The sequence below is a fragment of the Falco naumanni genome, chromosome 9 (genome assembly GCF_017639655.2).
Source record: "Falco naumanni isolate bFalNau1 chromosome 9, bFalNau1.pat, whole genome shotgun sequence".
Lineage (NCBI taxonomy): Eukaryota > Metazoa > Chordata > Aves > Falconiformes > Falconidae > Falco > Falco naumanni.
This window is the reverse complement of record NC_054062.1, coordinates 13,944,002-13,960,408: the sequence shown is the minus strand read 5'-3', so window position 1 is coordinate 13,960,408 and position 16,407 is coordinate 13,944,002. Positions and strand designations below refer to the sequence as shown.

Genomic DNA, 16,407 nt, shown 5'->3' with positions numbered 1-16,407 from the left:
TCAAAAGGTTTGGAAGTTCTCATGGGCTCCCTACGGTCCAGTCCCAAAACTGAGATGCTCTGCAGAGGGCAGCAGACTTTGTGGATCAAAGCATCCCACTACATGCGGGATCTGAGTTCAACTAGGCGTTGTCAGGGGCACTAAAACCAGAGCTGGACGATATAAGCCTCCAGAGAGTTTCCCTGCGACTGCTTTGGACCCTAACTAGTGTGTCTCATATCTAGCTGTGTGATACTGAACACGTTCATACACACAAGCCTCCACAGCACCTCTACACACTTTTCACAGGAGATGTACAGTCAGTAGCACAATTAACACAAATGTCTCTGTTAGACCTCAACGGCAGCAAGCTCCCTACACAAATGCTTTTTGACAGGGGATCTTCCCCCCGACCCCACCCCCCCAAAAAAATAATATGGGAGTTTGCAGTAAAAAGGAATCTCACAGCTTCTCTTCTAACACACTTAAAAAGACAAAAAGAAATCTCAATAGAGCTGTAGAAATAAAGTTTAATGTATTTTCTGATTTTGAGTAAGTTCAAATTTTACTCTAGTATTCCATCAAGTAGTGTCTTACCATTACAAGAAAGCATTTGACAATCTTTCTTTTCCCTGTTTTAAAAAACATTTTAATTACAGAAACTGGTGGGCAAGTTTGGCTTCTGCATCACAGATATTTTAATCAATACCAGCCTGAGCACTTTAAAAAGATTAGGGCTGAAAAGTATAAGCCTATTAAAGAAAAAAAAATGGCTGCAAGACTGCCAGAACAGCAGGAAAGTCTTGTACCATGCCAAGAACCTGATGAAGCAAGATCAGATTGCATGAGAGCGAAAGGGGACAGGTACTCAGCAGTTAAGAGATTATTTCCCTCCCCTTTTTATAAAGCATTGTGAAATTACCCTCCCTCTTGGGATATCAGGAAATGTATACTTTACAGAAGGTAAGTTCCTGTAAGACATCATGTGTCTCAAATACCTAGCTCAAAGAACTCCTTCCACTGGAGTCTATAGGACTATTGATTCACTGCTAAGAAAGAAAGTATTAAATAAGAATCTCACACTAAAAAGGAAACACCACCATAGAAAAGTGCAAAAGAACCAAGTAGCACTTTCAGAAAGTCATTAAGCAAGGGACAAAAATAAAGCTAACAGATCAACAACTGTATTTGACTTTATCAGATGACCTCCATGCCAAACCCCTGGCGTTTTCTCTAAACATCTGTCAAAACACTATCTTAAAAAGCAATGAAATCCAGCCGCACACAGGAGCATCCTGTGCTCTCCTCACCTGTGAATATTCCAATACTTATTTCTCAAATTTTACCCTGACATTTCAGCCCTTTCTGTTCTGGTCACCCTCATACATACATGCCACAAGATACAGATGGTAGTGTCATCAGTATTGTGATACCACTGACGCCTCCATGGGTGTACCTAGCTCCTTGTCTTGGGGCAACAGTAAAAATTCCAAAACAATAGTGTGGACTCAACTTAATTTAGAATTTCTTTTACAGAATTTCTTGCCCAACAATGAATCTTTCAAGCTTGCACTGAGGGTGAAAAATCTCTACAAAGCACCTGAATTATCTTCCCTTCAGAAGAGAAATCTCCTGTATTAGGTAGGAACCAAGTATACACAGAGAACTCTGAGATTCTTTTTAAAGACTGACAACTTTTGTGACCAGATCTTGCAGGCATACACACTCCACCACCAAAACCACAGAACTAAAATCAGAAGCCTGACAGTCTGAAAAATGCTGACAGAAAACTGTCAATACATTTGAAACTTACCACACATTATTCCCAAAGCTGTGCTAAATACTGCCATATAACCAAAGTAAAATGATGTTTGAAACAAGCCATACATCCTGAAAAAGACAGACAGGCATTTATGTTAGGTATTTTCCCCAGTTTTTATCAATAAACTTGTTTGGCAATACAGTAATCTGATATTCAAACAGGAAAACTACCACCAAATTACCACTTACTTTGTCTTGAAAAAGTAGTAGTAAAAGGAGTACATGTAAACATAAATCGCAGTTGATGCCGCAGAAAGAAAGCTTGTCCATTGCCTGAAAGTAAGCACACACATCCATCACGTATCTAAGCAAAAGGCTTCCCAAGATGCAGAATATGCTGAAACCTGACCCTGAATGTGTACAAATAAGTACTGGTTCTACAGACTTATTTAACAAAATCTACATGTTGTCTGCTATAAAACTGACAGAAGTTTCTACAGCAACAGCTACCACTGATACCAAGTGATGATCCTTCTTCATACTCCTGCATGCCTTGACATACTTTTCTCTATACATACACAGATGCACACACAGATGCACATACACACAGAAAGCTCCTGTACAAAAAAGATCCAGTAAATGTTTTCATTCCCTACAGCTAAAATCTGGACATGGACACTTTGAAAAGACCCATCTAGACTGAAGAAACATTAGTTTTCTATGAAACTCTCACAATCTGGTTAACTATGCAAATAATGCAATACTTACCACCTGTAATCCTCTGCATTTAGCAGGAAATAAGTACAAACGATAGTCACACAAACTGTCACAATGCAGAGGATAACCAGAACCAGCATCATAAAGCCATAAACATAGTAGATCTTGTAAGCCCAGAATGAAGTAAAAATGAAATACCTGAAGAAAGTAAGCAAGATATGCAGGTGATACTGTAATTGAACTTAAACTACTATAATTTTTAATCAAACTGGCAAACAGCTGACATACTCACATTTCAATAAAAATGGATCCAAAAGGGAGGATTCCACCTAGGCAAACAATAACAGCTGGTTCCATGAACCTGGAAGATATTGAGATTAGTTTAGGGACAATGTTAATCTTTCATTTATAAGCATGTGAAGACACATACTCAGATAATTAACATAGCACAGAGAATTATTTAAAAGGCATGCCAACAAGAGCACTTCTGTCTCATACCAGCATATCCCAAAGAAGATTCCCCCAAAGACATCATGTGTACAGACACAAGGAGCAGTTATTCTTGGGGAAAGCTGAAACAAACCGTAAGGCTCATGCCTATCACCTGCAGGCATAAGGGCAGGCATCTAACCAGCCTTACAGGCTACAGAAAGAAGCTCTCTTGCCCAAAAAGGGCCCAGGCAATCGAACCCGTAACATCCACTAGCCTCAAATGCAGGCAGTGAAAACTCAGTGCTGCTGGTGGCTACAAACACAGCAAAGAGTGCAAAGAAAGTTTTGCAGGGTAACGGTTATATAATTAAGAACCAGTATTTATTTTTAATGCTATACTGAGTCATCAGCGTATGGCCAAAAATGGAATCTCGGCCAGCTACCTGTAGATGATTCTGTCACTTACTAAAGGTGACCTCTGTGTAGTACTTGCAATGATGCCGAATCTAGCTAGTAACCAGTGATTTAATTTGCAGCTTCTTTTATTATTTATAGGCAGACTTGTCTAAGTTGACAGCATGCAATTTCATCACCTTCAAGCGAAGTATCTTATTTCTTTCTAGCTGTCATGCTGATCCAGAAAAATCCATCAGATTCCCAAGATACAGGTCACAATATAAATCAAATCCTAGCATCTGAATTGCACAACCCACCACTAACAAGATAGTAAGTGTGCAGCACTTCCTGGATATCACGGGTGTACATGATTCAGTGCCCCGTTCACTTAGTTCCATTCCTCTGAACAGGGAAAGCAAGAAAAATCTATTAAAAAAAAAATCCTCTGAGAATATTTTCATTTCCATAGCTTGCTGCTTCAATCTCAGAATTAAATTAATAGGAAAAAGTGACTGCATTCATGATTTTCCAAAAACCTAAGTCTAAGCTAGGCACCCTTCTACATTCACTTCAAAAATAATAAATGCTCATTCGCAATTCAAACCATACACCTGGAATATTTTAGGCTCTGCGCCATGAACAAAAGCGCAGAATTGGGAACAGCACTGCAAGCTTCTCTCCACCATCACCCTGCAAATACATCTCAGCTTGTACAAGGAGACCATTAACCAGAGTAGTTCTGCCTCCAAGGCACATTCAATCCTAAATCTGTAAGAGGCATTAACTAAAGAGGAATTGTTTTGTTTCCAGATTCCTATACAAGAACTGTGTTGGGACCATCCCTTTTACATAAGAGACTAAAGAACATTTCAGGCGAAATGTGAATCAGTGATACAGGAGTAAAATCTGCTACAACTATTAACCATGGTATTTTAATTCATCACAAAAATTACATTAATGAAATGTCAGTACAGCTGTTCTTCTAGGCACAATTCCATTTAAATAAAGTTATTCCAGAAAAACCTTTAATGATCACACCTGAAAAGTCATTTTAAATGTACTGAAGTTAACATTCTAGTTAACATTCATGCTTGTCTTTACCATTTTTTCTCTGGTATGGGACGAGGCACTGCATTGACACGACATGGAAAATTAGGCTGCCCTGACAGATTTCGGCCAAGAATCGTACCAACAAGGTTCAATGGAAGAATGACAAAGAAACAGATACAGCACACTGCCACCTGTAAGCAAAAGATAAAATAGTAATTAAAAAAACCAAACAGGTATAGGATGACAAAAGAAGATAACAACCCACTCAGTATGTATCAGTCCTTAGTAGGTATTGCTGTAGAATCATAATCCTAGTTATTAAGCATTAGTTAACATACATCTATTTTATCAAATGGAAGTATGTATTTCCCGAGAAACTTCCTAATAAACATTATGACTTATATTTCTTGCGTCAGTTGAGAGACAAGAACCACTACAGATTTCTTTTTACTGTTTTCATCTAATTATTATACTCAGTACATTGCATAGGAAAGAAATTGAAATATTCATGGTACTTCACCACGGAAAATTTCATCAGCTTCTCTTAAACTTTTACAGAGTATGCTGTTCCTAGAAGTGAATGCCTAGCTGTAGTTCTACACAAAATTACAACTGCTGGGTGCAAAATTTTTAATCCAATCCAAAAAAGAAACCCAAACAAGAATTGCAAAGCCAGAACAGCCAGAATGCTACCGATCAAAATTTTGGGTTCAATTTTCTCCACTTTCCACCGACCAGGTAATTAAGAATACAGACTGCCAAAGACACAACTGATGACTGGTAGGCACAGGTACACAGTTCAGAAGCACAAGGGCCCTACTTACATACAGAGATTAGGTTTATGCATAATGCAGCAAAGTCAAGTCAATGTTCCAGCTCTTTCCAATGGAACAGCCTCCCTAAAACTTTACCTTGAATCATCTTTTTTTTCCAGTATATGTATGTAGCTCTAAATTTTGCTGTTCCTTGAAGGCAACATATTTTTATCTTCCAAAACAGGAACATTTGAAGTGTTTAGCAAGACATTCTCTACTTGGAACTCTTTAGCACCAAATTAATTAGCATTACATGGTTTAACTTTTTGATATTGATAATTAAAGACAGAACAGTTGCCTGTAATGCAATAACCACAGTTCTGAATACTGACCCTGTGACCTTCTCTATGCAAACAAATGAAAATACTGACTTTTAAAAGCACTGTTGCCTGAGACTCTGTGTACACCCTGGTGCCTCCTGAGCAAGGAAGCTATATTCGACATTTAAGAAGCAGTTACTCAGGATAAATAAAGGCTGTTCACATATGCTGTATCTACAGAAATCTACTGCAAGGCAGCTGAAAAGCCAGAACTGCTAGGCTTCGTGAGATGAGGAACTGCACTATGTAAGCTCAACGCAGACTTAGCATTAAGTTAATTACATCAGTTCCAGACAACATTGACAAAAGGCAGTGGGTTATCCCTCCGTTACCGACTTGTATACCAGCACTAGCCTAGGCCAGATGTACATGGAATGGGGGTCCGTTTGGCCAGAGGTAAAACGCCTGGGGCTACATGGAGCAAGCCTTCATGCTTCACAGAAGGGGCGCACCAAACAGGCGGTCCAGAAGCACTGTCCAGACTGCTCTGTGTATCTTTGAGGAGATGTTATTAAAGAATTACATCATGAGCCACTAAATTATAAAGATTCAGTGGTAAATAAGGAAAAGCTAAGTAGCGTTTACACTTGCCAATAATAAAGCAGATTTTACACCTTACATATTTACTATCTCCCATTTGCCTTCTTCCATTACTTAAAAAAAAACACAGGTAAGCAAGCATAGCATCTTAGGTAGGACACTGAGGTTGCCTAAGAATAAAGTATAGGAGAATGATACAGCTAACTCACTTAATGGATGTAGGTTCTGCCCTTGAAAACTGCTCAGTCTGAAAGAATGAGCAGATGAGAATTTTCAGAGAAAAATGTCAAAAAGCATCAGAAGCATCAAGGAACATAATCTTGAGTGCTACTTTTACTAAGATCCTGACCAAAAAGCCCCAGGTTGTTTGAGGTACCGGAACATCTTGAGATGTTCAAGAATGAAGGCCTGGACAGGATGCAAAGAATTTCCAAGCTGACCATACTGAAACCACTGCCATTTGCAAGAAGAGCTTGCTCTGCCTTTTGCCTGGCAAGGACCTCCCAGTCTGCTGGGTGGCCCCTGTCCACCATGCCTTGTGGTGCTCCGGCAGATGGGTTTCAAACCTGGCTGAGGCAGAATGCTCGCACTGGCAGTGTGACAGGGCATCTGTGCTGCTCATCCAGCCACACTGTCTTTTATAGTACAGTTATCAAGATGTAGCTTCGTTTCTTGAGCTTGGAAACAACCCCTAACTGGGGATAATAGTAGGAAGAGAATGCACTGCTTTACTGCAGACACTGTCCAGGAACAGCCTAGGGTTCCAAGCTCACCTGGAACAAAGCTCAGTAGTGTCTAATTGTCCATCTTGCAAAACACATCTACCATAGGGAATCCACAGGGAAATCATACAACCTTGGGCAAGGAACCAAGAAAAAGCCATTCAGGCCTAATTACTAACTAGCTGGCAAACTCCTAGATGAAAAAAGGCAGTCAGTAGCGTTTCAGTTCTAGTGACACCAACCAACAGCTGAATGACTTCAAATCAGGTGGGCAAGGAAAAGGCCCAACTTGTTCCAGCAGGGCTTGGCTGTTATGTTGTCCAGGAGACTGACTCAGCAGCAGCTTTGAAATCGAGAAGTTTTATCTGCATATAACAATCTGAGACAGACCAAGGTTCCTTGAATAATGGCATCAGTAAGCACTGCCAACTTGTCCGCAGTACACTTGTAATCAGCATCTGTCAGAAAATCTGAGTGGTTTCATTACCAGATCAGTCAAAGCATGACTGATAATGGTGCAACACCTTCCATTCTATTAACCACCTGGCTGAAAACTGAACTGATCTCAGACAGAACAGCTAGCTTCTTCAGTGAGATCTAGTAAGCAGTGTTAGGTGAAGTCAACATTTTGTTAAACAAACTGTCTTAATGCTATGCTGAGGACAGCTCTATTGAAGTACATTTTTTTTGTTTTTTTCCTGGAGCTATTCAGGAGTCTAAAAGTTACCTGAGATGATTCTGCAGTGCAAAGGAGGCCCAACTAAGCAAGCAAGGATGGACCATAGTGCAGGCTCAGGAACGCCTCCCACTTCCACCTGGATCTGATAAGCTGCCCAAGCTGGTAAAACTGTTCTGTTCTGCCTTCTGAGATAACCTCACCCTGGTGACGCCAACCTGATGGTCTTATTAGTAGGGTGACCAACACAACTGGTACTGGTTAGAACCAGTACACACTGTGCTGACCTCAGCAGCATCTTCTGTCTTGCTTTCACTTGCTGGCTGACTCCAAGGTAGTCTGCCTGCTCGGACTGATGTTTGCTGCAAATAGCTTTCTTCATTCTTGACAGTAATAGCCTACTCTGGCTGTGAGAGATGACTAAAGATTAGTCAGCTTTTCCAGCTTCTGCCTCTTCAGGCATGTTCTTAAATTTCAGTTCTGAGGTGAGGTGAAGACACTGCCTCCCTCCCAAGCTGAACAGGTAGTGCCTGGCGCCACTGATGGCAAGGGCAGTGATGATCTAAACCTAGAGTTTAAACCCAAAATGAAGCAAACACAGGGCACTGGGGTACACAAGTGTCTTAACTGAAAAAGGGATGAAGTTACGAGTTTTCTGCCTCAAATGTTTCAGAGAATGAGATCATAATGGTGAAAGCAGCTTAGGCACCTACTGGCCTCCATTTCACCATCACAAATGCCAAGAGGTAACGAAGGCAGGATCAACACAGGCATGTGCTCTGCCCTCCTGCAGAAGCACCACCCTACAGAGGTTACTGGTAACGTACTACAAATCCCAAGCCCTTGTAACAGCTGTTGCGTGACAGGCTGAGATAAAGTTAGGTCTTGGTGAGCCTTGTAAGTATTACTGTAGCATCAACCAAGAGAAATTCAGAAAACAGTTTTAGCCACCACTTCAGAAAACACAAGTTATACAAACAGGCAGATCTACTACACCTATAAACCCAGTTTTCAATCAAGCAAACAAGCACACATTCTCCATCATCCGTATTACTGACAACAAATTACAAGTTTTGCTACCAAGTCAGTACATTAAATCATATCTATTTCATTTTGACCGTTGCATTTTTGTTATACAAAATATCTTATTTATACATGAGCATCTGATTTAGTTTGTGGGGTTTAGTTGCCGCAGAAGAGACTGTCAACCTCACCAAGCCTGCACTCTTTCCAACCCCTTTCTGGTTTGTTTTGATGGGAAAAAAATATTCCACTGCCCTTGACTGAACGTGTAGAATTCAGTTTTCCTTATTTGAAAGGAAACATTGTCAAGAGGGATATAATTTATGTTCTAGTGCCATGTGTTTCATATTTTCTGACAACTGTAGATTAAACTTCATTCAAAGGTGATAATTAAAATTTTTATGAGCATATCTAATATTGAACAGCTACTGGCAGGCTATGGTGCCTTGACTGCTTAATGCACAAGGGAGAAAAGCAATAAAAATTAACTGTCAAAGCAGCAGCTTGATCTTTCCTGTCAGCTACCAAAACTGCACACTCAGTCATGAGGCTCTCCCCCCTGCAGAGAGGTTACCGAATCTGTACAGTGACACTTTCCTGCACATCATCAGGCCAAACATTATATAGAACAAGAAAAGAATAGAAGGCTTCAAAATAAAGTGTTATTCAATTGATTGCAACTAAGTAGTTAATCTAGGATACTGCTTTGGGTAATCAAGTGAACTGCTGAAAATTTAGGCTATTTTCAGCAAAAATGAGGGTTTTGACCAAGGGTTCCACAGTCACTTCCAAGCAATCTAAGAAAGCACACAGCTGAATATATATTTAACTAGATATTTTTTTTATTTTTAGCCAGGTGTATTTCCTTTTCTAGTTCAAGGCATGAAAACCTTTGGCACTACCAGATCCTCCTCCTTCAGTGGCAGCCAATACTCATATCAAATTAAAGCTGTCAGGGATGGCTGCAGCCTGGATTAAGCTATCTGTTGGAGGAAACACTTTTTTCTAGTTTAAACAAGGTATAAAATATGCAAACACTAAGGTCACAATCCCAAGAGAAATTCAGTGTGTGCAACCTTATTTAATTAAATCATTAAAAATGCATAATGGAAACGTTAGCCGTACAGGAACCTAGTGCTCAAAACAAAAAAAAAATGGTACATCTTAAACAGTTTAATAGTAGCTGCATGGATTCTGCAGTCAGAATGTTACATCAGTCATAGCAGCCTTAATGGAAATCTTTAAATTATATATTGTGACACAGAATAATGCAAGCAGTCACAACTTATGAAATGCCAGAATTAAGATGGTCCCTTGAAATTAGATCCTGCTGCATCCCATAGAAATTCTGCATTACTTAGTAAATTATTTCTGCACAGAACTATCACCATGCTCCTCAAACATATATGGATAGGTCACTTGCCATTATTTAAAATTCTTATTGATTGCTCCATGCTCCATTTTCTGCACATAATTCTAACACAACAAAATACTAAGATGATTGATAAATATGCTGAAAAGACAAACAAACATCAACAGAATGTAAGCCAAGGTGTACAACACCTTCAGAACTCCTCTATGTTCACCAGTAACAGGATATAATAAACAAATTACCCAAAAAGATCAAATATGGGCTCCAAAAGAACAAGGAATTTAATAGTACCCACTGCATTTCTATAAAAGTAAAGAGATGAGAAAAAACCACCCCAGACTTCTGTATCTCCTTAAGATGCTTGGGGAGTTGAAAGCTTTAAACCATTAAGTTTTAAAAAGCTCTCAGATTTGAATAAAATCTGTCACATACTTTGTTGCATTTTGATGGGAAGGGCAGCTGAAAGATATCCCAGGGGAAAGCATAGGCCTTTGTTCAGCCTCACGGTGTACTTCACTACAGAAGGTTTGTCACAGTGTCGGTGAGGTGGCTTGCATGTATACCCAAAGGGCCAAAGACTCAGTCCCAAGAGTGAAGGCTGGTTTCAGAAACAAGCTTTGGATCTTCCCAGTCCCTGCCACATCTTCGAGGAGATCCCAGACACCGTGAATGAGTTATACAAGGGGAACGAAGCTTTGAAGTGACAGTGAGTTGTATGAAGGTCCTGAGGAGACCAATCCATTTGAGCATTTCAAGACAAAGTGCAGAAAAGCAGACACCCAGGTAGATGAAAGAGGCACCAACTGTGCGTTAGCTCAGATGTCTTAGCTCTGACACTATCAGCTGCCCTTGCCTACATTCCATAGAAAAACCTGCCTGGAGGAAGGAATTACATCACAAAGAGGAGACTACCTAGCGGGACACTGGGAAGCAGCAATGCCAAACGGGCAAAGCACAGGATGTCACATTCAAGCATCGTCTCTGAGCGACCTTTTAGCTGAGAGACTTCTTTTCGGTGACTCGGAATCTGCTTTTTCTTTATTTAGAGTAGTCAAGAAGAGGTGGTAATTCTTGCCAGTGATTTAAATCAAGGAGGGTGGTTTCAAGGCATGCCAGGGTAAAGGAAGTAATATCTGTTCTAGTACATTTAGATGTTAGAGGTTTTATTTCCCCAATAAAGCAGCAGCAGCAAGTTTGCACTAGAGAATTCTGGAAGCTTCTCTACACTGAAAACCAAGGTGGAAAACCACAAAGGTATCTTACCCATAAAGCCAGAAGGGCTTCCCAGGGACTTCTGGGAAGTCTAACCTGAAGCATAACATGGTAATTTCAAACAATTTTCATTTCCTCTACAAACCAGCTTCATTAGTTGATCTGAAGTCATTGGACCGTTGCTTATTCTGATGAAGTTTCCAATTCATAACCTGCTCCTACTAAAAATCTGCTAACTCCACTGAAGTTTTATTGCCACAGTCATAATGATTCAAACACTTTCATAAAACCTTGAGATCATTAAAATCACTGTGTATAAAGAGTGCTAACATCCTGATTAAGTGACCCCTGAAGATTTATATTCCCATTTGCTTTTAAATGTACATGTTTCCACGATCTTCAAATACAAGTTGAGCAGATTTACAAGACAAACTTCAGCACAGGTGGAATTCCCTTCCTTCAGCATTCCTGACCTCCAAAGGGGAATACAAGCGAGAAATGTGATATCATAAATGCTTGCTCAGCAGTAAAACAGAGCCTCTTTGCACATATCAAAGATCAACGTTGTAAATTTTTATGACAGTATTGTATAGGGCTGCTAGCTTAGGGAAGAAAAAGCAATACAATATTCCTTTGGGGCACTGACTGACTAATACAAACATATCCATACGCAGAATTTCAGTCTAATGTCTTGAAGAAGAAAACCAGAAAAATTAAGCAAACACATTCAGCTTGATATCATATTTAGCAGTTTTATAACAACGAATTTAATGTAAAAAGTTGGTATTTGTGCATGCATTGAAAATGCTGCTGATAAGGAGGTGATGAGAACTAGCAACATACATTGAAAGTAATGACTCCTCCATCAGTCAGAAACTACTAAAAGCCTTTGCCTGAAACTGAAAACTGTCTCTCTTTTTATTACCATTTATGATTTCTATCACATTGATTCAGTAAAAATGTGTTCTTAAGAAGTATCTTCAGTCACATACTGAATTTGATTATATCCCAAACAATACAATATATAAGGCAGAACTTGTGATACTAAGCTTCATTTCTTGGTAGATTTAGACTAAGAATAAATCCAAGGCTACTCAAACATGTCTGAATAGACTGAACAATTTAACATTTAACAAAAACTGATACGCAAAGAAGGAAGCTATAAAATGGTAAATCCCAGGATTTGCTACAGATATTGAAAGAAAACAAGCCTTCCGGTATTAAGATGTTTTTTTAAGTTAACAGTGCTACGGCACGAAATTAGGAAAAGCAATTTTATGGTGCATATTTTAAAAAAATTTGCCCTCAAGTAATTCCCCTTGCAAGCTTAAACAGAAATTCTGCCAAAATGCCAAGTGATTATTTCTTACATTGTATTCACAGGGTTATTTGAGGTTGCTTGAAAGGGCCGTGACAACAAACAAAATGCTGACAAAAGCCACAAGAAACAAGAAAAGTCATCATGATTAAATGAGAAAGTAATCCAACCAGCATTGTTTCTCAAGTGACACAGTTAATACCCAGACACAAGACTATAACTAGATACTAAATACCAGTTCACAAAGCAAAAACAGTGATTCATTTTCATAAAGCCAGACCTCCTCAGGATGTCTCATTTCATGTTGTTGCTTGATCTTTTATTTCCATTTTTTCTGCTTGACTGCAATGATTAGGAAGTAGTTTTCATTTGGGATCTCTTTATATTGCATTTTAGCTTATAACCAGTTTGCACTGGCCATCCAGAAGAAGATTCAAGTTGCTAACTTCTCATGTCATTTTAACAGTAAGCTTAAACACAAAGCAGAAGTGTCATTTCAAGCAGAGAGAAGACCCTTGTTGGCATCCACCAGCTGTTGCTTAAAATGAGTTATACTTGAAGCACCTTAGACCCCTCCCAGAATACATATCTAACTAGGAAGCTAACACTATGATTCACAATTGTATTTAGACTAAAACGCAGTTTCCTGTGCCTACAGTGGTGTTTAAGTTCTCCAGTAAAACGACTCACCATGGTTCCAAACGGTATAGCTCTTGAAGCATGATAATAGATGGCTATGAAGTTAATGAAGAAGGCAGTTCCACACACCATTGCTGGAATAAGGAAGGCTCCAATGAACATCTGCTTTATCCATCGCCTTCCTGTAAGAAGAAACATTTCAATGGAACTGGTGAGGTACAATGTCTTTTGTTTAAAAAGCTATTGCTAAGCTCTCCAGAATCTAGGTGTTAGACAACTTCTCCCCACAAAAGGTGAAAGAAGTAAGTAACAACATACTACATCAATACACGAGCCAAGAGTCAACTAACAGTTTCATGTGATCCTGGCAACTTACAAGATGCAGCACATTAATCAATTCATTAGGCCAGGTAAAAAGACAGGAGAAGGGATACAGCATGAGAATATTCCAGCTGGAGAACAGCATATGCTGACTAAGCTGCCCAAAGAAACTGGGGTATGAAACATAAGTGTGCATGTAAGCTGCAGATTAGCAGAGTCAGAGAGAGCAGAGCTGGCCCTGCACACAGCCTGCTCACACCCTGAGAACACGGGAGAGCTCAGCTCTGCTCCCGGGACAACAGCACTGCAGCTGCCTTCAGGCAGCACCTGCTCCACGCCACCTGGACCCAACTATGCTGACTCCATACATTCAGGATGCATTAAGGAACTGGCTATCCCTGGTATAAAGCAAAATTCCACACATTTAACATACAGCAAAATGGAACTCAGGCATCTTCAGCAGCAGCAAAGATAGAAGGAAAGTGATTTCTAAACCCCAGGCACAATGGGAACCGCAACACTTGTTAGCAGCTATTACTACATTCAGAGCTCCCCGAGCAGCCCAGAAAAAATCCCTTGGGCGATACTTTAAGAATTGTCACTGTCTGTATTCCCTTTACTTTCTATGCTCTTAAATATAGTCTGTATTTAAATTTAATACACCATAGATGCATCTATAATATGCACCAAATAAAAAAAGTCAGAAAACTAGCATATGCTTTTCAAGACATCGTATGTATTTTCACTACGAGCCAACACAATCAGCATCACATGGTTTGATACATTTGATCTGTAAAAAGAAATGCAAATCGCTCAACTATATAGCACAGTACATTTTAGAACAGCAACCCTAATTTACCCAGATCTGGTTTTCTACACATCGCTAGGTTTATATACAAGCCACATGAAAAGAAACACCTAACCTCCAAACACCATAGATCAGGGTGCATTCTGAGACTGAATACTGACAAGTAGGTTGTGTTAAAAAGACAGATTTTCTTTTGCTAACTTACCAGATTTTTTTTTCCTAAAGCACTATAGAAGAGAAGATAATAGATATAGATTAATCTTTTATTGCAGCATAGGGAATGGAGGAAGCTAGTGGACTGCAAGGATGTCATAACTCAGAGGAACCGTGGGGAGCACTTGAAGACAGCCTGTCCAAATCTGTTACATCAATTTTATTGGGCTACTTCTCTCCACTGATACCCATTTTGAATTTGCTAAGCATAGAGTACAGTCTAGAAAGTAGAATAACCTTCTTTAAAAGACGCTATAAACAGTTTTCCACATCAACAATTAATGGTCTAGTAAGTACTGTATACTCATCCTTTCTGTGTTAGTAGACCTAACATCCCCCGTACCTACAGAGGAGGGCTATGCAGGAGTCTCTGGAGAAAATGACATAAGCTGTTTCACAGCACGTTACGGAACAGGGAGAGACTATGATACTCTCTGGGTGCCATGAGCCAAACAATTATATACAAGAGCGTAACAAGCAATCCATAAGATACAACTGTTAGTAGTTCTTTAGCTCTTACGACTTTAAAATTAACTAAAGACCTCAGCTATCTTTACCGAGAAAATGCAGCCAATACCAACTAGGAAATAATATGAAAGTTAAATACATGCAAATTTTTTCCTGTTTATTAAGAATTTAATGGATTCCATCTGAATTAACTAACTACATGAGGACCTTTCTATATTAGTGCAAATCAGAAAATAATGATTTCTCCACTTAACGTAACAATATAATGAAAATGCTCAAACATGAAAACAATTTACCTCCTTGTCTAGCATAAAGGCTTCCTCCAAAATATCCATTCACTGGTGATGTTGCAGCATAAACAAATATAGCTGTACTAAGCATTGATCCTCTCCTACAAGAAGTGATTTTTTGGTAAATGAAAGAGAGAAGAAAATAGTATTAGAGCAAAATATTACAGTAAAATATGTGCATTTAGCAACACAAGTTATTTAATATTTTTATATAATGTAAAAATTTAAAAGTGCTTAAATTGTAAAATCTGCGTACGAATGTGAACTGTTTATATCCAAAGCTTCGACCAAGTCTAATTCAGTCGGGAGGGTTGGGGGGTGGGTGAGGGGGAAGAGTTCTGACATACTACATTCTTTCCTAACATGCATTCATTTTCACTTGAGTACAAAAATCACACCTCCAATCAAAACACTGTGACATTTGGATGTGTGCACCTTGTGTATAAAGAACCAAATTATTTATGTGACATACATTGTGTAAGACTCAACTACTGCAGAAAAAAGGTCCTCTTTACTTAATATAAAGGCCAGTATTAACAAAAATAATCTAAGGTTGTAAATGATGTTTCTGCCATCCTTCAGAAATTAACTTATAAGATCGAAAGCATTAAACTTACAGAAAATTAGAAAACCTGACTTAAAAGCTATAAATAGTATAATGAAGCCACAAATCAGCATGGAGTAGTCCAATCAGAAGAGTTTAGTAATTTTTAAATTATCACCTCATTAAATGCTGGGAGTACTCATTTTGGCATAATTTTTTCCTGAAATTTTACAGGCAAAGCTAATAATTTTAAATTACAAAAGCCATCTCCAAATACATTTTTAAAAATCATGTCTAAGAATAGCAAGATAAACTGATATCCATGAATAGAGCTGTTTCCCATGTCCTGCTGCTACTCTTCAACAGCAAAAAGCAGCAGGTTTTCAGCCAGCTAGCTGTACTTTCTTCAAATTAGCTGTTCTGAGAGATTCCAGATGTTGGCATTTCAGCTTTTGATGAACCATTACTGGATGCCTGCCCTACTCAAAGAAGTAATCTTTAGTACAACCGGCTTCCATGACTGCACGAATTGAACTAAGCAAATATACCTGCTGGTCACACACACTAAAGGACTGTTAGGCTAACATTTGCTTCTTAAAAAAAATCAGCAATGGTTCCATTTTAGAAAGCTACTGGTTAGACAAAAACCAATTTTAACATTTGTCCTAACTTAAGACAATTTAGAAACATGTGGAGACCCCCAGAAGACCAGGCACAGCCTGAAATAACACATGTAAGTCCAGGCTACCTGTAAAATGACCAGCAGATGTTCCTCTAAAATTACTGACCGG

General features: G+C 39.1%; 1 protein-coding gene across 1 annotated transcript in view; it reads right to left on the bottom strand.

Annotated features, from left to right (window-relative positions):
• TM9SF3 (transmembrane 9 superfamily member 3) overlaps positions 1-16,407 on the bottom strand; it is a 50,932-nt gene that overhangs the window by 5,701 nt on the left and 28,824 nt on the right. Inside the window, exons 8-14 of the mRNA XM_040607248.1 lie at positions 15,079-15,173; positions 13,024-13,154; positions 4,387-4,526; positions 2,750-2,818; positions 2,509-2,655; positions 1,990-2,073; positions 1,793-1,869 (exon numbers count right to left, since the gene is read on the bottom strand). Of these exons, the coding sequence (XP_040463182.1) occupies positions 1,793-1,869; positions 1,990-2,073; positions 2,509-2,655; positions 2,750-2,818; positions 4,387-4,526; positions 13,024-13,154; positions 15,079-15,173 (743 nt within the window). The remainder of the gene's footprint in view (positions 1-1,792; positions 1,870-1,989; positions 2,074-2,508; positions 2,656-2,749; positions 2,819-4,386; positions 4,527-13,023; positions 13,155-15,078; positions 15,174-16,407) is intronic.